The 23,938-nt window shown below is 39.0% G+C and overlaps 1 protein-coding gene across 1 annotated transcript in view; it reads right to left on the bottom strand.

Moving 5' to 3' along the window:
* Positions 1–6,009: 6,009 nt before the first annotated feature.
* myom2b (myomesin 2b) overlaps positions 6,010–23,938 on the bottom strand; it is a 31,165-nt gene continuing 13,236 nt past the window's right edge. Inside the window, exons 20-39 of the mRNA XM_029497686.1 lie at positions 23,544–23,658; positions 22,705–22,867; positions 22,466–22,572; positions 21,487–21,531; positions 20,933–21,069; positions 20,576–20,720; positions 18,906–18,968; positions 18,481–18,548; positions 18,014–18,127; positions 17,709–17,796; positions 16,876–16,914; positions 15,959–16,064; positions 14,909–14,975; positions 14,422–14,518; positions 13,761–13,797; positions 10,308–10,330; positions 10,086–10,141; positions 9,907–9,996; positions 6,908–7,033; positions 6,010–6,558 (exon numbers count right to left, since the gene is read on the bottom strand). Of these exons, the coding sequence (XP_029353546.1) occupies positions 6,352–6,558; positions 6,908–7,033; positions 9,907–9,996; positions 10,086–10,141; positions 10,308–10,330; positions 13,761–13,797; positions 14,422–14,518; positions 14,909–14,975; positions 15,959–16,064; positions 16,876–16,914; positions 17,709–17,796; positions 18,014–18,127; positions 18,481–18,548; positions 18,906–18,968; positions 20,576–20,720; positions 20,933–21,069; positions 21,487–21,531; positions 22,466–22,572; positions 22,705–22,867; positions 23,544–23,658 (1,893 nt within the window). The 3' untranslated portion in view covers positions 6,010–6,351. The remainder of the gene's footprint in view (positions 6,559–6,907; positions 7,034–9,906; positions 9,997–10,085; positions 10,142–10,307; positions 10,331–13,760; positions 13,798–14,421; positions 14,519–14,908; positions 14,976–15,958; positions 16,065–16,875; positions 16,915–17,708; positions 17,797–18,013; positions 18,128–18,480; positions 18,549–18,905; positions 18,969–20,575; positions 20,721–20,932; positions 21,070–21,486; positions 21,532–22,465; positions 22,573–22,704; positions 22,868–23,543; positions 23,659–23,938) is intronic.

Below are 23,938 nucleotides of genomic sequence, written 5' to 3' on the forward strand. Positions count from 1 at the left end.
CTTTCCCACCACTCAGAAAGCATCCAGCCAATAAATGCAGCCATCAACCCCAAAGGAGTCATGAGACAATGTGACTTATTTTTCAGCATCATGCCCCTCATCTTGAGAAAGTCAAAAAGAGCATTTCATGTATGCAACAGACAAGTGAGAAAAACCCAATGTGCTGCCATCACATAATAATCTCAGTGAGACAGCTGGCCCCCGCACATCAGGAAAAAATGAAAATTGCCAGCCGACTCGACAGCTTTCTTTGTCTGTGTGACTGCGACATGTTGACATGCATCAGGGATTGTGCTGTTTCCAAGGAGCTCAGAATTTATCTGCATGGGATTTGAGAGGAAATAACGCACATTATTGTGAGATTGTGCATAAAAGTGCATTCTGCAATACAGATTTACACCAGGATAAACATATTATTCTTGTTTTCAAGCTACACTGTACTAAACTGTCACTCTATCAGCTCTGCTGTACCCTTGCTGTTTTTGTCACTCTCTTGTTCGCTGAGCTGACCAAAGTCACTGAAGCAGCTGTATGTGCTCCTGCTTGTTGTTGCCTCTCCACTAAAACAAAGTGTAGGTGTGTATTGTGTTTAGTGTGTGACAGGGAAAGAGGGAAAGAAAGTGAAATGAAAGAGTGAACCTGTGCAAAAGAGAGAAAAGCGGGCAAGAGAATTGCAAAATGTCAATGTGAGTGTGTCTGGCTGTCTAGGTGGGTGTGCCTCTGAAGCTGCAAAATTATTTAAATTGGGAAAGGAATGCAGGAATGTTCTGTAGTGATTCTGATCTGAACCAAATTTCTCTGTCAGAAAAGTCCCCAACCAGCCGCCTTGCAATTTCACAGTGATTGGAAAAGGGTAGAAAAAAAAGCAGTAAGGGAAAAAATAGAGAATGAAAGGGAGGTAGGTGTGGATAGAGAATAGATAGGTGTTAGAGGGAGATTGAGGCGGAGAGACAGACTGAGAAGAGTGTGGCAATGCTGAGTTCATTTGTGTTAGTAATTCATCTATGGGGGAAGATGAACAGTGCTGTCAGATAAGAGTGTTTAAAAAAAAAAAAAAAAAAGAAAACAGATTTCCAAGAATAAGCACCTGAAGATACAGTAAAATCACACATCACCCTAATTGTCTCTCATTCCGACAGCCTCCATTCAAACTACCCCAAACACCAAGTTTCTCTATCGACCATTAATTTCCTCTGCCCATATGATGTATGCTCAGACTGATAGACTGATGATGAGCCACATAAATGTCAACAATTTAGAAACTTAGTATCATATCTTGAATGTGAAAGAGGAGAACTGGAGGAGGCGGCATCAATTTGGAGACATGGGCTTGCCTGCTCTCTCAGCAATTACCGCTATCCTATCCCTACTGAAAGCAAAGCACATTCTGATGGTTCTTTCCAGTCTAGAAGGTGTTTTTTCAACATTGTTTTGACACGCTGAGTAACAACATCCACGGTCCAGGGGAGATGCTGTGTAGCAGTGCTACCTGACTTCCCTGCAGAGGGAAGTCTGTTTCTCCTCACTGTGCTGCTTGATATAACCCTAAGCAAAGGAATCCTTTCAGTTTGCAAGCTGTTTTGAACATGAGATGGAAGTAAAACGTACAACCTGTCCAGTAAAAAAAAAAAAGATTCACTGCTTCAATAAAGTCTAATCTGCACACATCTAATGAAAATGCTAATGTACATCAAGCTTATTAAAGAAGAGCACAGCAGTGGAGCATCACTTCCATCTCAAGCATTACCTTCTTTCTCAGGACATGCCCACCCCCCCATGGATCTTTCATATGTTGTTCCCATATTCTCACGATTCCCATTCTCTGTTTCTTCTTGATGCTGTACTTGTGATCACAGAATTTTATATAATCCGCATTACCTCATTTTGCACAGAAGAAATAAATAATTGCCGAGGCTGAGGCACAGTGTATGAGTGCTGAAATTATTTACTCAAGCTCTGCCACCAATCTGAAGGGAAATCCCTGCCAGAGACGAATGGTCAGCCAAGATTATATGGTATATGGAGTGAGGGGTTTACAAAGTCAGGCCTTATCACTCTGATCAGGGAACAGCTGTCAATGTTCCAGCTGTCATGATTATGTCAAACTTTCTATTTGTGAGACTGAATTTGAAGAGATGATTGGATTTGGTGTGAGCACTGTGGTGGGACTGGAGGCGCTGACATTGTTGATGAATCTGAAGCAAGGTTTATTTCAAAAAATGTCATCTATGGTAAAATGTGTGACTCCTCACTCTTGTCTGATTGTTGAGCGAAGATGTTATGCACACGGGACAGCGAAGGTGAAAGCCAACAATGAGCATCTGTTACAATGAGCGTTCAAAATAAAGTCCCCCAATCTCACTCACTTGCTGCTCTCTTCTCTTCTGCTTACCTCCCTCTTGCCGCCTGTTTTCTTTCTCACTTTTGAGTTCTCAGTCCTGTTTAACTCTACTCACTACAAATTGATCTCACCCTTCTTAACTTTTCTGCTCTCGCTGTTTTTCTACTCACAGTAAAATAAAGAAATTAACATCTGTACTGAAACAAGCTTGCCAAATGGCATGCTTCATGCTCCTCCACTCCCCAGGCCTTTGTGTTCCTCCTTCCCTTTTTCCTAATGTCCCTTCTTTCATGTCTCTTTTCTGTTTTTAGTGCCAAACTCAACAGCAAAGAAAGGTTGTATTCAATGCACATATACAATATAAATATACTGCGCAGGTTGTCGCAGTATTTTAAAGTGCGGTTGAGTGTCAGTGCACATCCACAAAATGCCTCTGCTCCAAGTTTATCTCATTGTTTGAACAGCACTGCTTTAATTAGGACAGGCCTGTCTGTCTGCACGTGTTAGTGCATGCTCATGCCAAACATTGAGCACAGTGTCTGTATGTGCGCATGTTACCATAGTGCCTCCATGTGGATGACTGGAGAACAACTGGTCTTGTTTCTCAACACACACAACACACACACGCCGACCAACACACTCCAATGACATGGTGTTATATTTGGAAACACAATTTCATGCTATCAGCACTGGCTAGCTATTCCATTTAGATAGCAGCCGTCTATATATGTGTATGTCTGTGTGTGTGTGAGAGAGAGGCTACATGTCTGTTTGCGTGTCTGTGAGTGCATAGGCCGCCGATGGAATCCTTTTCCGAATTTAATGAAATTAACAGTTTGTTGTCATGGTAACATTTGGATTCTCGGTAATTATGTTGATTAAAATGTGAAAATTAATTAAAAAGTCCATAAGATGATCTCACAGCAGATGATTAGTGAAACATCAAAAATGATTCAGATCTCCATGTCTTTTTTCTCTCCTTCCTACTCTCTCTAAACACCAGGCTTGGTCTCATCCTGTTTTTCTCTGTCGCACTTCAGAAGTCCTTTATTGCCACGCAACACTGAATAATCTCCATTCGTCCTTCACAATCTTTGTGTCAGCCTGCTTCTCCCGTCCCTTCGCACTTATTTACACACAGTTTATGACAAGATGAGATTTGTCTTTATGTCCAAAAGACAACAGCAGCAATGGCAAAAAAAGACACAACAGCAGCCCTATCACTCACTCAGCTAGTTCTCAACTTGTTAACAAGCATGATGTTGCACACTAGAAGGAAAACTCTCAGCGTGCCTTTAAATCACAAAGCAGAACCAGAAATAGTTTTATTGCCAGGTATATGTAAACATACTAGGAATTTTACTTTTTTAATGTTGTTTCTATGTAATAGAAATATATAGAAACAGAAAAGTGCATCACTCAACAGATGTTTCTCTGTGGCTTCATTAACAGTATTGAGCTGAAATGCGAATACTGTGCAGCTATTCTTTTTCTAGATAAATAACTGCCAGTTAACAAAAAAAACCAAAGTAATCATAAAATACGACATCAAACTAACTATTGTGACCTCTATTATGCATACCTGCTCATTACAGAAATATATTGGCTAACTAGACGTAAAACTTTCACTCGCACAGTCAATGGATTTCTATACACTGTCAAAAGGTAGCTTTTTTTCTGTTTGAAGCAAAGTTGAGCTGCAGTGCCAATATTGTGCAGTGCTAGCAGAGCGTCTCACTTAAAGTGACACTTCCACTTGTGGTGAAAGTGAGAAATGGCCTAACTGGTTTAAACACTTGTCTGTCTGTGTTAATGTATTTGAAGCACAATAGAATTTATCAATACATTCTAACTAAAACAAACATGAAATAAAAATGTTAAATCAGCACATTTATATTACTGCAAAATTGTAACTATGTATGAAGCTCGGTGGCATGTGCAGTGGCCGCAGTGATTGGCACTGTAGTCTCACAATGAGAATGTTTCAGTTCCCAGCCTGGGGCCTTTTCTGTGTGGAGTTGGCATGTTCTCCCTGTGCCTATGTGAGTGTCCTCCTGCCGTCCAAAGACATGCAAGTTTTGGATAAATTACTGACTCTAAATTGTCCATAGGTCTGAGGGTGAACGGTTATTGGTCTCTGTCTGCCTCTGTATGTTGGCCCTGCAATAGACTGGCAACCTGTCCTGGGTGTAACCCGCCCTTGCCCAATGTGAGTGGGGTTTGGCTCTAGCATCCCCCGCTACCTGTAAACGAATAAGCAGTAGAAGATGAATGAATAATATGATAACAGGGGAGTTTCCTTTCAGTAAACATATAAACTCTGGGTCCCCACAATGACAAGACTTGTCTCATGCCAGCAGAGCTGCAAAAATGCAGAGGTAGCACAAAACAATAGTAACGTCTTTTCGTAACCCTCAATCCTGATAATCTTGTCTTTTTTTCTCATACCCTTTCCTCTCTGACAGAATGAATAAACAGGATCAGCAAATTATAATCTTGTTCTTTTATTAGCAATGGCAAACACAGAAACAATGAATTTATCCTTGGCCCCGCCCCATTTTCCTCTCTGTCTGCTCTTCTTCCCTCATCAGCCATCTTTTCATCAGCTCTGTGATCACTGCTTCCTGCACTTCGGCACATTTCTTTAAACCCGATTACTCATAGAAAGCCTAGTTCTGCTTTGAGTTGATGAGCAGAAGCCCTACACATAATAAATATTTAGCTGTAAGGTAGAATGCATAAAGATTTTAAAGGAAATAAAATGTGCTCACCGTAACTCTATATTGAACAAATTTGGCTTCTGCTTCCAGCAGCAGTCTTAGTGACACATTCCTGCTGTGTAGCTCTGATTTACTAAGTGGTGATTCACTGCCAGCTCATCTTGAACATGTTCATGATCTCACTATGGTTATGTCAAGGAAAACAGTGTTATATTATTTGCTGCCATCACTAAAAGGCAGCTTTGTACCAACTGCCCTTTTTCTCCTGTTATGTGTTAACATTTTCTTTGAAATTTGTATCATCAATCAAGGATGTTAGAATCTAGAGTGTTCTTGATGAAACAACTGCAGGAGACTTGTGAGACAGGAAGACTTCCTGAAACTTGTAGAGGAAAATCATCAACAAAAGAAATCTCATGACTGTGTTATCGAGCCAAACCACTGATCATATACAGAGCCACCCACAGGCCAGCCTTTTTCGGCAGATTTTCCAAGACTTGGCTTGGCAATGTCTTCAAAGGGGCAGTGTTTGTGTATATGTTTACGTTTGTGTCTGAGGAGGTATCAAGATATTCTTCCAGGGATTTCATGTAGGAAAACTATCAAAAATTCTGAATGTTTGCAGAAATAATCAAAAATGAGACATTTCTGTTACTGATCATGAGGCTTCAGACAGCAACTAAAACTCAAACATGCTTTCGCTTTCTGGGCACGTCTCCCATGGTGGTGATCAACGATGTCATCTGCATATCTAATAATAATGGATCTAATCATCTCTTATTTTTGAAACATTAATGTAATAAATATGTAGACCTATGTGGATTTTAAGTACATTAGTTCTTAAAGCTCACTTTGAAAACAACACATTCAAGTTTCAAGTGGTCAATTTCATTTACATTCCAGCTTGAATTTCAAACACATGTAATTTTATTTTCAGCATTAATTTTATTCAAATTTCAGCTTCATGCAACTTTAAATTCAGCTCTTTCCACTCAAATAAAACTCATTTTCTAATTTAGTTATGTTCATTTGTGAACTGCTGATTTCATTAACTGGGGGTGGTGGGCTCATACAGAGATCTCAAAGTAGTACTCTTTTTTTTTTTTTTACTTTTGCGTGTAAAGTATTGCTGCAGTTAACAAAGTTTTCTTTAATTTCTAAATTAATGCCAAAGTGCATTAGCTCTCTTTCATTTGATGATATTAATATTCATCTGTAAGGACAATACCAGTGAAGGCCTCTAAACTGTGTGAATATGTTTCTTCCTATTAAATGACATTATTATCTTCTCTACTTCCTCCTAGTAGGAGTGGGGCTCTTCATGCCTCTTCCTGGCGCTCCCTTGGGGGCAGGACTATGAGCAGAGGGGGCAGGGCTAGCAGCAGGCTGGATCTTCGGTTGAGGTATCTCAATGGGGAGTTTAGGAGGGATGATTGTTTTTGGAGTCAAAAGTGGCTTGGCCTCAGGGATTTTCTCTCCATGGCGATACACACTCACCTGGGAACAAGAAAGAACAGGGCACAAAGTTTAGGACATTCCCCATATATCCATTTAGTTTACAAGCAAATAAAAGGAAAAAATACCACAGTTTCCGAATGCCTTGCCTATCATTTCAATTTGATTCTTTAATTTATAAGCAATGGATGTCCTGGGTAAGGACTGTGCTAAAACTGTGAAATCCTGGTCAGGCAAAGTCACCAGGTTAAATATCACTGTCGCAGCTCCGAGTTTCATACAAGTATGAGCATCAAAACATCCCACTTGGACCCCCAGTGAAAAGACAAGATTTGTGCCGCAGATGGTCTGAAAACTCCAGTCATTTTCAGCATACAACATTGACACTCACCACTATATCAACAGACTCCCCTCCAAATTTGTTCTGGACAATCATGGTATATCTGCCAGAATCCTCCATGGAAACACCTTTGATCGTCAGACTGGCAAACTTGCCCTGGTCTAGGGAGACCACGTACTGAAATAGAAAATCAAAGGTTAAAAAGTGATTGGGGAAGCTCATGAATTTTAGCATGATTTAACATTTAAAATGTCTGCAACTTTAAATTTTATTTAAAAACTGATTTATCTCTTATAGGATCACCACATTCCTTTTGCTTGAGCTAAGGACTGCTCGCACTGGGCTTTGTGGACACGAGGACTGCTGACTTATTCCGGCTAATAGCTCAATCAAAATATGAATTAAATGACACTAAAGGCTAATTACATCCCTATTACAAGGAGCGCTTGATGGTAATTTTAAGAAATTAGAACTGTATTGGCCTAATGAAATCCAAATTATCCCAAAAATAATTTTAACATATTTGTAACTGATGGTCTTTTTCTCACATATTAACTAGGGATGCAACGGTACAGTTTTCCCACGGTTCAGTACACATCACGGTTTTTTGGCCCACAATAATGGTATGTTTTCGATATCTTAATATAAAAGTTCTCACTAGAAAAGGAAATATATTACAATAATAGCAAGCACAGATATAGTCAAACCACTTTATGATAAAAATTTAACACCCTTCCAGAAAAAATAGTCTAAAACAATAAAATAAATAAAAATAAATACTGTTTTCACTTTGTGTTTTTCTGAATTGTTGTTGGAAGGCAGCTGCAATTGACGGTTGTGCTCTAATGTTAGTTATCAAAGCTCTGACCTGCTCCAGGCTGCTCCAGTGATATAGACAGGTGACGGCGATGCAAATGTGAGGACATGTTGCTTGTATTATCGTATCTGATAGCTGCAAAGCAATGCTTTGTTTGCTGACCGTCATTTTTCCATTGTCACTGAAGCCGACGCTAAATCTAAAATGATGTCAAAACTCAGTTTTGTAAGAGGACAGCATCTCTTCAAATTCTCTATTTCCTGAGTCCCGTTCACTCGCCATGTTTACTCAGGGTTTACTCTCCACTCTCTTTTCCAGTACTTGTATGCCAACCCCTGATTGGTTCCTGGGAAATTCAGGGACTTCTGATTGGCTCTGAAGGCAGCATGAACAGAGCAGTGTGTCTCTACTAGTGATGTGTCGGTCGCGAACGACACAGCCTTAAGAGCCGGCTCTTTGAAATGAATGATGGGAACTGCATCCTGCCTGGCTCGCACTCTCATTCATTTTTTATTTTCATTTATTTTTTTCAAGCCGCACGTGATTGGTCGGCTACATGAGTACTGAGCAGGAGGGGGAGGGGATGGGGCTACACACAGCACACAGAGAGAACAGTCACTAGCACACCCACACAGAGATGCTGGAAACAAGTGGGAATTGAAAATGAGTAGCAAGAAATTAAGCTAAATTTTGATGCATTTCAGTTTCATTTAACAAGCAAAGGCAGAATGGGTGACATAGGCTTCAGTCTACCTATGCCTTGCATATGTGATGGCACGGAGACTGTTTATTGTGGCCCCATCCGTCCTCTCTGAGCCAATCTTCTAAAAAACAGGGCAAATAATTACAGACAGAAGGGACAGAAGCAGCCCCTCAAAGCTGAGGCACTTGGCCTTTCTCAATGCCAATCTTCCCTAAAGACTAGCTGAAACTGTTATCCGTTTTTCTTTTTGTTTTACACATTTTCATGTATTGTTATTGTGTTGTTATTGTTTCAATTTAGTTCTTTTTGGATTTATTGTTGTTTCACACTAAATAGTTAAAAGTTGATGAATAAATAAGTATACAATCAGAGATTGGACCTTTTGTCTAATTGAGAAGGGTCTTTGTTTTTGTACTTATTTATACATATTTATTTTTTGTAGCACTCTGCTCTGTGTTGAGTATAATAAGCTATATGAATACAGAACATTTGATATAATGTATGTTTTTTTACATGTAGTAATTGATTTTATATCATTATCTATTATTTATGGTAATAAATGAAAAAATTAAAAATCTTGAAAACCTGAATGTAAATTCCACCCGGACCACAGTTTCTGAAACTTAAATCTTCAAAGCTGGTAGGAGTTGCAGGATGCTGATGCTGTTGAAAGATCCATTACTGACTGGTGCTCCGATTTACTCCTTCTGTTTTTGAGACTTGATATTGATTTTGCTAATTGGGACATTGGTCCCTGGTAACAGGGTGGTGCCCCGAAATTTACTACTCATAGTAAATAAATTTAGATATCAATAATCAGTTTCATAATCATTGATATGAATTGCCAATCTCCAAATTACTCCAACTAGTGCACAACATTGCCAATACAGGAGTGGACTAATAATATTGTACTGTACTCAGGTACGTAGAGCCCTCCAGTAAGGGATGATACTTGCTGCTGGAGGTTTCTACAAAAGTGGGTAGAGGCCATTTATTTTTCCTAATCCTGTTCACCTCACCAGTAAGCTACATTTGCTGAGGGTTTTTTTGTCTCTTTCTTGTCTACTTTCCATTTTTTGTATTTAGTAAAATTAAATTCAAACATATGCTATTCAGAAAATGCTGTTGACTGACTTTATTTAAAACCATGTTTGCTGCATTCCTTCTTAAAACTTTTACACTTTTACATTACTTTCTTAATTTTAAATCTACAGTGCGTATTCTGCTATTTCAGGAACTTTCCATATGAATTCAAACAGTATGCAATGTACTGTGTATATGTAATTATGACAGAGGAGTGGGGAGGTGCGTTTCCAGGGAGTTAAAATGGGTCAGTAACTCTGCAGTAGTGTGTTACAGATAGTAACAAAGAAAAAAAACAAACACACAAACAAAAAAAAAGAGATTATGCCTTAATTGCCGCACATAATGCCGTGTGGCGCAGGAGTCGCATAGTATTATGCCTTAATAGGGTTTCATTGACTATTAGAGTTTGATCTCTGCTATACCCAGAATAACAGAAGTATTTACCTGATCATCTGGTTCAACTTCAGAGCCGTTCTTCAACCATGAGACCTGAGGCTTGGGGTCCCCACACACAGTGCAAGTTAAACTCAGGGTCTGTCCAAAACATAAAGAGGACTTATTAAACAAACATGTCCACACTTACAAACACAAAAATTGTAAAATTGTACACAGTCACACATTACCTTCTTCTCCATAATGGTGACTACATCAGGCAGTCCTCCCACAACCTTACCACGATCTGTAACAAGACATTAGTGTCCTGTATTGATGGTTGCCTTGGGGCACCATTTACATAAAACGTGCACATTGGCTTATGCTTTTAAGAACAGCAGGATAATGTGATAGTGATCACTTTTAATCAGCTTTCCATGGAAGAAAATATAGCAACAAAAGGATGCACTCACTCTTTTCAGCATAGGCTTCAGCCCTGGAAAAGAGAAAGGAAAGTTTTTTATATTTTTTTTATAATGTTTAAAGCTAGTGAAAGCGAAAAAATGCACATTGCACCATGAATTCTACTCATGTTTTAGAGTCAGACCTGATAACCATGGGATGATACTGTTTTTGACCACTGCCTGGCTCTGCTCATTGAACGTACATGATATAGTTTTTCCATTTTTGGGTTGCTAACTGTGGTCAGATGGTTTGCCACAAGGTATTCTGGATTTAGAGCCAAACCACATTCTTCTGTCTACCATGGGGCCTTTCAGAAATCCTTTCATAGGAAAAATTATATTGCTTTGCAATAACTGGGTGATGGCTGTCTCAACAGCATTGAAAGACCAGGGGCCTGCCACAGGACCAGATGGCTGGTGGAACTCTGCTGCTCTCTGCATGTTGATGCTAAACCAACAGGGCAATAGGGTGTCACTTGTTTCAGTGTGTCTGTAAAATCGTCTGCTTAAATGTCTTTCTTTGAATGTTAATTAGAAAAGGGATTCGGATGTTTTCCACTCAGCATGCAGTGTTTAGAGGTTGGCGTTACGATTGATTTTTCTAAATGGATTTGTAAAATTCAATGCATGGGGTTTCACTTTGGCCCAAGTAGTCAAAGGACCCAAAGGATCTCTGCTGCCTGACTTAATCAGTTTTTAGCATAGATTTTTTTTTTTTTATCTCAAATTACAATTTACTTTACCTGTTCAGATAAAAAGGATGGGTGGGGGGAATTTGTCTCGACTGTAGTGTTTGATGTAAGTAGAATATCTTAAATTTAAAAAAAAAAAAAAAAACTACTATAATAGCTTATTTCTATTTTTCAAAAATTCAAGGGAAGTTGTTCAGTACAAAAAATCTGCTTATTGTCTGATTTGATGTTATTAACTGATGTGATTAACTGTTCATGCACGCTGTGGTCCTTTGAAACAAGGATGGAGGCAAAGGTTTTCATTGCATGTGCAGGAAGTCTCAAGGGAAATAATTACGCATGACTTTCAGCCACCAGATGTTAAACTTGTTAAACTGGATGTTAAACTTGTTAAACTTGTAGTGTACAAGCATCTTGAATCTTGAAGAAATTGGCATTCCAGTAAGTCAAAAGAGTCTCACAGAGCCTGGAAAGATAGCCTAAAAACATATAAAAAATCTCTCCGCAGTGCTAGAAGTTCATATTACTCAGCACTCATAGAGGAATACAAGAACAACCCCAGGTTTCTCTTCAGCACTGTAGCCAGGCTGACAGAGAGCCATAGCTCAGTTGAACCAGTGATCCCCTTAGCTCTAAGCAGGGATGATTTTATTAACCTTTTTACAGATAAAATTCTCACAATCAGAGAAAGAATTTATCAGCTCTTGCCTACGTTAGATAAAAATCTCCTACTGAATACGGCAACTCCTGAATCAGCTGCGACGCCTCATCTGGAATCATTCTCACCTCTGAATCTCTCAGAGCTAGCTTCCATAGTTTCATCATCCAGACCGTCAACCTGTCTACTTACCTGCCTCTTTAAAGATCTTTTATTTAATTGAGCGGTTCATTCTGATTAATCTGACTTTATTTCTGGGTTATGTACCTCAGGCATTTAAGACTGCGGTCATCAAACCCCAGCTTAAACCAATAAGGTGGTTCAAATCCTACTTATCAGATAGATATCAGTTTGTTCATATTAACAACAGCTCCTCCTCATGTACTGTCATCCACTGCTATGCAGACGATACTCAGCTGTACCTATCAATGAAGCCAAATGAAGTCAGTCAGATAGTCAGACTGCAGGCATGTCTTGAAGACATAAAAGTCTGGATGACTGGAAATTTTTTACTTCTCAACTCTGACAAAACAGAAGTTATTGTACTCGGCCCGAAGCACCTCAGAAAAATACTTTTCAATCTTATCATTTCATCAGTCTGGACAGCATCACTTTGGCTTCCAGCGCCACTGTAAGAAACCTTGGAGTAATTTTTGACCAGGACATGTCCTTTGTCCCTCACATAAGTTAACATAACATAACATAACATAACATAAGTTAGTCGGGCAGCTTTCTTCCACCTGAGAAACATTAGGAAAATCAGAAACATCCTTTCTCAGGATGATACAGAAAAACTAGTCCATGCATTTGTAACTTCTAGGCTGGACTAATGTAACTCATTACTATCTAGATGTCCAAACAAACAAATCTCTAAAAGGCCTTCAGTTGATTCAGAACGCTGCTGCACGAATATTAACAGGAACTAGGAAAAGAGATCATATCTCCCCTGTGTTAGCTGCTCTTCATCAGCTGCCAGTAAAATATAGAGTACAATTTTAAATCCTTCTTTTAACATATAAAGCTCTTAATGTCCAAGCTCCATCATATCTCAGACAGCTCATAGTTCCTTACTGTCCTAGCAGGCCACTCCACTCTCTAGATGGAGGTTTGCTTGTGGTTCCTAGAGTCTCCAAGAGTAAATCTGGAGGCAGATCGTTCAGTTATCAGGCTCCTCCTTCTATGGAACCAACTTCCAGTATCGGTCCGGGGGGCGGACTCTTTAGTAATTTTCGAGACCAGGCTTAAAACTTTCCTGTATGACAGAGCTTATAGTTAAAGTCCTCTACTCTTTAGCTATGCTGCTATAGGCCTAGGCTGCTGGGGGAAGGACTGCGCTTCCCTCTCTCTCTCTCTCTCTCTCTCTCTCTGTCTCTCCCTGTCTCTCCCCGTCACCCTCTCGCCCCCTCTCCTTCTTTCTTTCTCCCTCCCTCTCGCTCGCTCTCCTTTCCTCCCCCCTTGTATGTGCTGATAAGAACCATCCTACTTAAAAAACACAGTTCCACCCAGTTCAAAGCATTTATACTGGATTTACTAACCATGTTCTGCCAAAGTCTCTGTCTCTCCCAGTTCCTCTCCTCTCTCTCCCTGTCCTCATCCTGCAGGTGGTGACTCATCGCCATCCCATGTTCCTGCAACACCTGCTGGTCCCACATTTCATGAATTCTGTACTACAGCTCAACTCCATGAACTTCATGCAGCAACATGTTCCTGCCTATACCCCCCCCAATGCCTCTCTCTCTCCCACTCTCAACCCAACCGGTCGAGGCAGATGGCTGCCCCCCCTGAGCCTGGTGCTGCTCGAGGTTTCTGCCTCTTAAAGGAAGTTTTTCCTTGCCACTGTCGCCAAGTGCTTGCTCATCGGGGGATCTGTTGGGTCTCTTTAAATAATTTAAAAAAGAGTTTGGTCTAGACCTGCTCTATATGTAAAGTGCCTTGATGTAACTTTGTTATGATTTGGCGCTATACAAATAAATCTGATTTGATTTGATTTGATTTAGAAAGTTAAAATCTGTAAGAAGCTGTTCATCATCATCATCATCAGCAGAGGTAGCAAGACTGAAATATGCATATGAGGGCTCATGTAAAGTAATATATTTGAGAGTGCAGTCTTACTTGAGTTTCTGGAACTCAGCGTAGGCCCTTTCATAGACTAAAAAAGAAAAACAGAATTTTATTACTTCTTTTCACAAATTTGTCTGTATTTTTGTGTTATTTCACAGGGAAACTTCATGTATGTCAAGTATGTCATATAAAAGCATGTCTTAGCAACAGGAGTAATCTTCACATTCAATAAATGCAAATAAAATATTACTGTATCTGTGCTCTTGAAAATATTATGAAATACATAGCATCACACCTTAAGGAGGAGGGAACAAAATTGAAATGCAGTGCACTTACCAAATATTTCTCATGAATAGAATAGTTTGGATCATGAGGATTTGGACACATGGAATTGAGAAGTTTGTTTGGGCATTTTTATACATTTACTACATGAAAATATATCTAGCATGACTTCAGGCCAACCACAGCTGCAGTTCTTTGTGAAGGACCAAACTTTTTACAGCCTGTTTTCAAGCCTACTAGGATGTTTGATACTGAAAAGATAGATTTTGGTTTGGAGCAGCATTTCAAAGCTTTTAAGTAGGTATTGAATCGAAGTTCTCCACAAAAACAACAGAGGAACTATAATTCCCCCTTTTATAATATTATCAATGAAAAGACTGAGCGACACACAACAAGACCATATGAGGAAAAACAAGTGAGAGAGACTGACCATCACCACTGACATCCAGTGTACGTTTATGTGAGTTTTCAGGGTCGGTGATCACAATGGAATACATTCCTTTGTCCTTCTCCACTGGCTCAATCACCTGTGATTAAATTAACCATCAGGCATGCAACAAGGAACCCCATCAACCAGTCACTGTGCTTATTTCTACAAAATTTTCTTTAATTCACGGTTAAAAAAAAAGAAAGTAAATAGAATTACTTATCTGTAATTACAAAGCTTTCTGACAAAAATTATAGATGCACTATTCAATTAATTAAGTTCAATGATTATAAAATGTGTGATGTTTTTATTCACCAACTACCTGGTGTGACAGTGAGATTGTCTATTTAAATCCTCTCAAAGCTGCCCTGGCATCACCTCCTTTTAATACTGAAAGACAACAGTGCCACCACCTGATGTGTTTTTCTGTCATAAAATCCCCCATGTATGATCAACCTAACATACTGTTCCACATTCTACACAATAATACCTCCATTGTTGCCATAGCAGGGGTTCCTCCAATCACAGTCTTGTCACTGTGGGAGAGTTTAGTCTCACTGAGGAGAGAAAAGAGAAGACAGGTTTATGTTAATGTGCATGTCATGTTTGTATGCGAGTGGGTGAAGTCTGTTTCAGAGGTAATGGAAAATCATGTTTACATGTCTGCCTGATGTCACGCCAAGGGGTACCAATTGCTCATTCTTACTATTTGATGCTCCCTTGCTCCAAAAGGCCACTGAGAGGTTAAAAATCTAATCTCCATAATTTTTGTTCTTTGAATAACTGAATAACAAAAAATGCCTCTATTACCCCCTGTCATTGTTCTTGTTTTCTGTCTATTTCTCTTCATTTTTGTCCTGTTTTTTTTTTTCTTTCTTCCTTTCTTTCTCTACCAATCCACTCTCTGATTCCTCTTGCTCCACACATTATAACCTCTGGAGTACTAAAGGATGCTTTTAAATGCAGAAAAACCTTGTTTCTTTGTAGAAGATGATAGGGTTGTGATTTTTTTCACAAAATAGGATTTTGCAACTTTACTGCAATAACCAGGATAGTGAAAACACTTAGCAATAACCATCCGAAGTTTTATAATGTGGTTTATTGTGTTTGCCACTCTCTGCAGTTTAACTTGAGAGACAGCAAAATAATATGTTTTGGTTAAATGCTTGTATATGTAGGCTACTCTTCCTCCTACTAAAACCACTGCCGTAACTGCTAATACTGCAGTCACTGTTACTATTTTGATATTAACATAACATAAAAATAGTCTCTCTGTGGGGAAAATTGCACATAACAGCAGCATCAGACATGAGACAGAGAGAATAGAAGCACACAAGAATAAGTAGATAAGGTAGAAAAAAGAAATTGACAAAAAGGATGTATAAATAATTATATACAACAAAATTTTACCAACATATATGTAAAAGAAATGACATTCGTCTCACTGGTTGCAGTCTTTTTGGCTGGTATGTTTAAAACAGTAGCGGTGTTATTAGTGCTTGTATTATTTGTTATCGGTGCCATATATTATGTATCTTACCCATGATACCAAGAGATGTTCATCTCTGAGGTGTAATACTTCATGTGACACTGTAGTTGAATGCCTGTTGCTGTGCTATTTATCACCAACTCTGCTGCGGTGGCTCCTAGAAAAGGGTGACAGGGGTAATAGAGGTTGTGAAGGGAACATTTGAAATCAAAATAAGGTACAACTTTCCCATCCGCTGCTGGATAGCCTGGCCTGTTTTTGCAGAGAGCTACAGTGCTTGTCTTCCAAAAAAACTTCCACCTGAAGCAATTTCTACGATACATTTTAGGACTTTCTTGATGCTTCCACAATCCAGAGTGCAGACTGCTACATTCAGAAAAGCACATCAAGGATCACAGTTTTTTAGTGACTGTTTTTTTTTCTGTTATAGAGAAAATACTTTTTTTGTACTACACTATTGCTGTGTCTGTGTGTGCACATTGCAAGTGTGCAAGTGTGTCATTTACCTGGTCACGTCACCATGGTTTTTCATTATCACAATAATGAACCCTCTTCTCATCTGCAGCCACTGCTCGAACACTTACTGCAGAGCTGTCAAGTGACTGACTCTTAAAATAAGATGCTCTTCAACACTGTCACTGTGACAGTGTACAGGAATTTGAAAGTGATTTCACCACATGATGGCCAAATGCTTCCAGCATGACAACTTCTGCCATATGCTGATAAGTGTGTGTGTGTGTGTGTGTGTTTGTCACACTGGGACTTGAAAACAGAACAATATCTGCCTATTGATTAATCTACCAAATCTCTAATCACTATGGTCTGATTGTGCCATGTTAAATTTAGATAACTGGCAAGGTGATGTTTAGTTTTTTATTAAAATGGACACCAGTCTGTCTCTATGATATAATTATTGTCTGTGTGTTCACTGTTTTCATTGTGTGAGTGTGTAACATGGGGATACTTACCAGCAAGCTGGTTGATTTTATTTATGGCATCGTCGAAGACTAGAAGAGAGTTAAAAAGGGGTTATGGAGGGAGCCAAGAGAATAAAAGTCCCAGTATTCTCCTCTGGTCACTTATTCAAAGTTTGGTAATGAAATCTTAAAATGAAGGGGGAGTGCTGAACTTATACATATAAACATCCAGCACATCCAAGCCCCTGTGAAACAAATCTGAACAATGCTGATTAAGCCATTCAGGTAAATCTCTGTATATTGCAAAATATAGCATATATTTTATAGCAATATTTTCTATGGCTGTAGCTACATTTCCTCATTAAGTCACTGGTGGTGGTTGTGTTTTACCTCAGCCAGAGCTGAGGAAGGGAGCAACTGGAGCAACAAAGTGTCCTCCCACTGATGGGGTCAAGAGATAGTCATTCAGTGTGCTGCAATCTGATGTGTAATTGTAACTTAAGTATTACGGCCATCGTCAACTTTGAGTTAGACTCTGAGCAGCACTGCATCTTCAGGGCAGATTGAAGGCTACAATGAATTGTTATCGTATAATGCTACAAACAGGCATGAGCAGGCCCGGGCAAGAGGGTTAGCATCAGTAGAGGAAAAGAAGGGTACCTTTGCTATGTAATTATGGCAAAACTTACAAATGTCTTTTTTAGTCCTTGGTATGTACAGATATACTGTATAAATTGAGACCATGTTTTCTCCTCTCTCACACTTCTTTAAGTGATTAACTTTTCACATGCTCCACATGTGGGTTATTCTTTATTCTTACTCATCAAGCCAGTCAGTTATTCCCCTATTTTATTATTAAGCTAAATTATGAAAGATATGCTTACCTTTTCCAGAAATGTCAATTTGGCTCATGTCTTTTCCTCTGTCATCACTGATGGTGGCCTTATAAACTCCTGCTGTCTTCAATGAAAACTGGAACAAAATGGAAAAGAATAAAGAATATAGAGGGAATACAAGGAATATAGGAATCAGAAAAACACTAAAATGAAGCATTTCTGTAATTTGACAAATTACTGAGAAGCTGATGCAACACTACAATACTTCTCAATGTGTAAATGTTGAGCATGCATGGAAATAGTTGTACTCTAGATCGATTCATGGGATTCAGAAGATCAGCAGTATCAATTACCAGTTTAATGGGCAGTTTACAGACTCCTGAACTGAGGTCAGGCTTCACATCTGGGATGATCTCTTTGTCTTCTCTGTACCAGTGGAACTCAGATTCCTTCTTCAAATTAGCAACCTGTACCAAAAACATATATAAAAGATTCAACATCAATCACAATGGCTCCAATTCCCTTTCAGGTGAAACCTACATCATCACCATCATTACTTGAAAAACGCAGTTGTAGGTCTTGAGTTTACACCTGGCACAATTTGTGTTTACCCATGATTCACACTCAACTCATGTTACCCTCATTAATGAGGGCAAAAGATATTTTTCCCTAACTATAAAAAAAGCACACTTTTGTTTATTTTTAATATTTGGGTTAAACTACTAAACTAAACTGCAAACCAAAAAAATGACACTGTCAGAGGTCAGCCCCCCATTTGTTTAGTGTGCCAATATTCAGTAATTATTTTGGTTGTGTTTACCTTGCAGTGCAAAGTGACAGAGCAGTCATCTCCAATGTGAAGTGAAAGGAACTCACTGAAGTGGGGACCTGTAGTGGATAAAGTTAGGAATGCAGTGCTCAGTTACTCTAAGATAAATTCATCACCATTTCACACCTATTTATTGCATTTTCAATTATGTTTTTAATTTTTTAATGCAGCCTACTGGTGGGAAAACCTTACGTTACCTCTTATATCTGTTTCATTAGCAAATTTGAGAATTATATAATGCTGCATGTTTTTTTCCATTTGAAATATGTTCTTTTTAAATAACGTTCATCCATTTCTTTCTTTCCATTTTTCAACAGTTATTGGCTGTCTTCCAGGCATCATTGTAGAGTGGTGGTCTTAAGACGAAGCAGAGTAAAACTCATACAAGCTTAAGAGAGTGCTGTTTTGTTTCTTACCCTCCTTAACTCTGATGTACTCTCTCCTCTGGAACTCAGCCTCAGCCAATGCTGCTTTGAAACCTATGTGCACACACAGACGCACAAACAGATAATAATGTGGTGTCAGCAGTTTCTACAGAGTCCTTCCAAGGGTCACCTGGTTAATGGTCCCCTGGATGAGGCTTGAATCATAATAACTGAAATAGCATTTAATAACACTGACTAACAGTCTTTATTTAAAACACAAGAAGATCAAAATCATATTTTTATTTAAAAGACGATTTTGGAAAAAGCTTTTCTCAGGTTTCAGGAACTGCAAGCATTCTTGACTGAGGTGGAATCAGTGATCAGCTCTCTACCTCTCACTTGGAATCTTATGAAAACCTCACCCCTCTCACACCAGCTCATTTAACCACCTGTGGCTGGAGAGATGAGTATTTGTTTTTGTTAAGATCTGCTAATGCTTCAAATTCAACTCCTCAACAAAGACAACGCTCAGCTGTATTTATCAATGAAGCCAAATGAAGTTAGTCAGATAGTCAGACTGCAGATATGTCTTGAAAACATAAGACTGGATATCCTGTAACTTTTTACTTTTAAATTCTGCCAAAACTAAAGTTATTATATTTGACCCAAAGCACCTCAGAGAAACACTATCTAATCATCTAATCAGTCTGGACGGTATTACTTTGGCTTCCAGCTCCACTGTAAGAAATCTTGGAGTAACTTTTGACCAGGACATGTCCTTTGTCCCTCACATAACAACAAGTCATTATGGTAGCTTTCTCTCAGCAATTCGAAGTCCATCTACTCCTTAGCTATAGGCCCAGACTGCTGGGGGAAGGACTGAACACCTCTCTGTCTCTCTCTCTCTCCCTCTTGCATGCGCCAACATACCAACAACCATGCTTCTCCTAAATCCCTGTTTCTCCCAGTTCTAAATACGTGTACTGGATTTACTAGCCATGTTTTCCTGAAGTCTCTGTCTCTCCCAGTTCCTCTCCACTCTCTCCCTGACCTCATCCTGCAGGTGATTAATCATTGCCATCCCACATTCCTGCAACGCCTGCTGCTCCCTTATCTTCATGAATTCCATACAGAATAATTTCAGTGAACTTCATGCAGCATCATATGTTCCTGCCTACACCTGCTTGAATATCCCCTCCTCCTGTGCTCATTCTTTCCCTACTCTACCCTACTTTGCCCCTGCTTTGCCTCTCTCTCACTCTCTCTCTCAACCCAACCAGTTGCGGCAGATGGTTGGCCCCCTGAGCCTGGTTCTGCCTCTTAAAGGAAGTTTTTCCTTGCAACTGTCGCCAGGTGCTTGCTCATGGGGGGATCTGTTGGACATTCTTTAAATATTTTTGTCTGAGTCTGATTTATGATTTGGTGCTATATAAATAAATCTGATTTGATTTGATTTGATTTGATTAATCCATTCAAGATTGATGATTTGGTATTGATGTATGATCATCTACTACCTCAACATACAGTAACTGGATACATTAACTGAATATATTGTCATCATATGACTTTATTATGCCAGAAATGTAAGAGGTCTACATCAAATAGTTAGTATTCTCTTTTTGTATATGAATTCTTGTCATAACTTTTGCCCAGCTTATATTTCTTGTGGCTTGTTGAAAAAGACAACACAGACGCTGACATTTAGACCTGGCTTCTCTTACCATCTCCAATCAGAACCAGCGAGCTCTGTCCTTTGCCTCCTCCATCTGTGATCTGGCAGGTAAATGTTCCCTCATTCTCCTCTGTGAAATGGTCCATGATGAACTCGATGATACCTGTAGAGACGTCATGACCCATCTTGTTGGGCTGCAGAGAAATAGCGTTGGTTTCAAGGGGGAAAAAAAAGAAAAAAAAGAGAAAAACAACTGCCGTAATACAGTCAAGAATAGGCTTTGTTAACATAGGCGCTTTTTTACTATGAAAGACAAGAGAAGAACTGACTGTTCAGCCAAAAGCCATAAAGTATTTTTTCCATCTCTCTCTAACTATGGCGGTTTTTAAACTACACTATATCTTACATCAGCTCCAGATAACTCCTTGTCATTGGCAAAGAATTTGTAGGTGACATTGGAAGAAATCTCCTCAGCTTGCAGCCAGAACCTCATTCTTCCTCTCTCCAAAATCTTATAGGCCAGCTCTGACTTCAGTGGTATGACTTGAGGAGGGAAGAAGAAGGATAAAGGGAAGGTCAAAGGTGGAAAAAAGATACTTGTTTCACTTACTATTAATTGCTTAACCATTTTTACAGGAGAGGAGAGGAGGAAAGGAAGAGATGAGTCACTAGGGAGGAAAAAGACACTCTGTGAATAATGGTTTGGCAGGTGATGCAAAAGCAGGTAAGACTTTTTTGTCTCAAACAAAAAAGAGATGTACTCTAAAAGAAGAAAGAAATCTGAAAGGTTCAAAGCAATTCAGAACAAAGCAAAATGAAATAATGAAAGGTAAAATAAGAGAAATAGATTGTGGGTAAAACAGATTTAAGTCTCAGCAGAGGAAAAGTGTAATTGGAGGGGGATTAATAGGGACAAAGAGGGATTATGAGGGTTTGACAGAGTCAGCTACAGGTACCTACTTGGGTGTCTGATGTCATAGCTGAGTGCCAGCATCTTTGCCAATTCTGAAAAAAAAGAAAAAAAAAAGTGATTCATACCATCTGCTGTGGTCACAAACAAGTTTACACTTTATACATAGCTACTATTTCATTGGAGAAGTTGTGGAAGTCCCTATTATAAGTATATTTAATAGGTAGATTCTTAAATACAGAAACAAATGCTGCCATCGGGAAGACAATACATTATAAGTTAATGTTTTTACAGTTTGAAACTAGACCCAAAGGTCCACTCCAAAACTCCCCTAACCAAGTGCATCCACAGTTAGTGTAAATAATAGCCGGCTACCCTAGAACAGCCTGCATAAGTGAAATAAATTAAATCCTGTGTAAAAAAAAGTTTAGTTGATTGTTGGTTAGACTGGCAGAAAAACTGTAGACACTATGGGAAATAACTTGTTTAAGGCACACTGAATAACCTATTACAGCATAGTAGCATAATGGTGCAATAGCAATAAAAATATTGTGAAATTCTGATAGAAGACCCTTTGCTTTGAAAACGTGGTATTAGAACACACATTCTGCCCCAAGCTTGGAGATATAACGTGAGCAATGTGTTCTATTAGTATTCATCAGACATTGTAATGAAATAGTTTGTTGCCTACATACGAGTGAGATTGTTTTAAGGCGTAGTGTCTTAGCTTTTATCCTTATTTCCTCCTGCACAATGTGTATGCACGTTTGATTGGCTTGTTGATGGATTTTGTGTTCAAAGCATCTTGCAAACATTACTTTCGACAGAGGAAACTAATTCTTAATATAATTTAAATGTATGCAAATGCTGAGTAGTTGGAGAAAATTTTAAATAATAGTATATCCAAAAGAATATAAAATGTCAGATTAGTTTGGTTTGCACATTGAATTTTTAATCAGATTTCTGCATATTTTTTTTTTTTTTAGGGGGGTGGGGGGGCGGCATATTGCACTAAAGGGTAAATCCTACCTTCAGAAGAGATGGTATGGCTGGACGAAACTCCATTGGTGTTAGTAACAGAAACAGAATATGTCCCGAAGTCTTCTTTATCTGCGTTCTTAAAGATCAATTTAGAGCTAGTGTAGAATATGAGTGAGATGGAGACAAAGACAGAGAGAGAGACATTGCACTGAAACATTTCAAAATGCACATTTTATAGGTTCATAGTATCTGCTCAGTCTGTGTCCAGATGTGTGTGTGTCTCTTACTGGTTGCCTTCAGTTTGAATCACCACTCCTTTGGAGAAATCTGTGATTTCTTGATAGTCCTTTTTCCAGATGAACTGAGAGCCCTCGTTCATTTGGCAAGACTCAAATGAAAAAACAATGTCACCAGACTTCTTGTCCACAGTACAGGACACCTCCTGTGAACCTTCAAAACAGAAAGATGTGCAGTCATCATCTTTCTATTACTACATAAAAATGGAATTTAATATCCAAGCCCTGTCAAAAAGGTGTAATAATTCCAATAAAATATACACACTGCTTTATTCCTTTAAAACATGACATCTTAAGGAATTTTGATTAATTTACCATCATTTCATGACTATGGAGCGCACCTGAATATACCCACTAAATTTAAAGAGGAAAAACAGTTTTGCACATATATGGGCCGTGCTTGTTTGGAAGGTGGAAGGTGGAAGAGGAAATGGCATATGGTAGGAATTATGTTACACAGAAAGATTTCGCCTTCTCGCCAGATCAATCGACTTTAACCTGAAAGCTGTATCATATGCATTGCTTCGTGTGTTTTCCATGACATGGGTGTGTGCATGAATCGCAAAATAAATTACTGATTTTAGGAATTTAGTGTGGGTGCCTTTAATTTAATTCGAACAATTTCATTGGTCCTTTGTGACCTGTTCAGACGTTTCATTGGTCAGATGTGACGCTAAATGTATTGGCAGCATGAAGCTCGTTACCCGTAAATATCCATAAATTAGCCGCATCGTTGTTTAAGGCGGAGGGTTCAAACCGTGTGAAAAATAGTGGCGGCTTATAGTCCAGAAATTACGGTAATTTTTTAATCTCCCACTTTTAAATATTACCTTCCACAGCCTTGGCAGTGATGGGATCAGAGACCATTGAGGCCATGCCTACTCCTGCAGCATTGACTGCACGCACTCGAACAACGTAGGTAATACCTGCCTCCAGGCCAGTTACCTGAAAAACAAACAGACCAGGCAACAACTTGGTTCAGTAAGTATAACAGTCATTGTACATTGGCATTGGTAATGTCAGCACCATCAGAGCATTTTACCCGTCCACATCTGATGAGAAACCAACAACAGCTGCCGCCCCAGCTAGGAAATGTAAAATGTAAGTATATCTACCCTAGCACTCAGTAATTAATTAATTAATAATTAATAAATACATTTAACCTTTTTCTGGAGGAATAAATACTCTACACTTTGCATCATACAAAAATCAGTCAAAATCACAT

This window comes from Echeneis naucrates, chromosome 3 (genome assembly GCF_900963305.1).
Source record: "Echeneis naucrates chromosome 3, fEcheNa1.1, whole genome shotgun sequence".
Lineage (NCBI taxonomy): Eukaryota > Metazoa > Chordata > Actinopteri > Carangiformes > Echeneidae > Echeneis > Echeneis naucrates.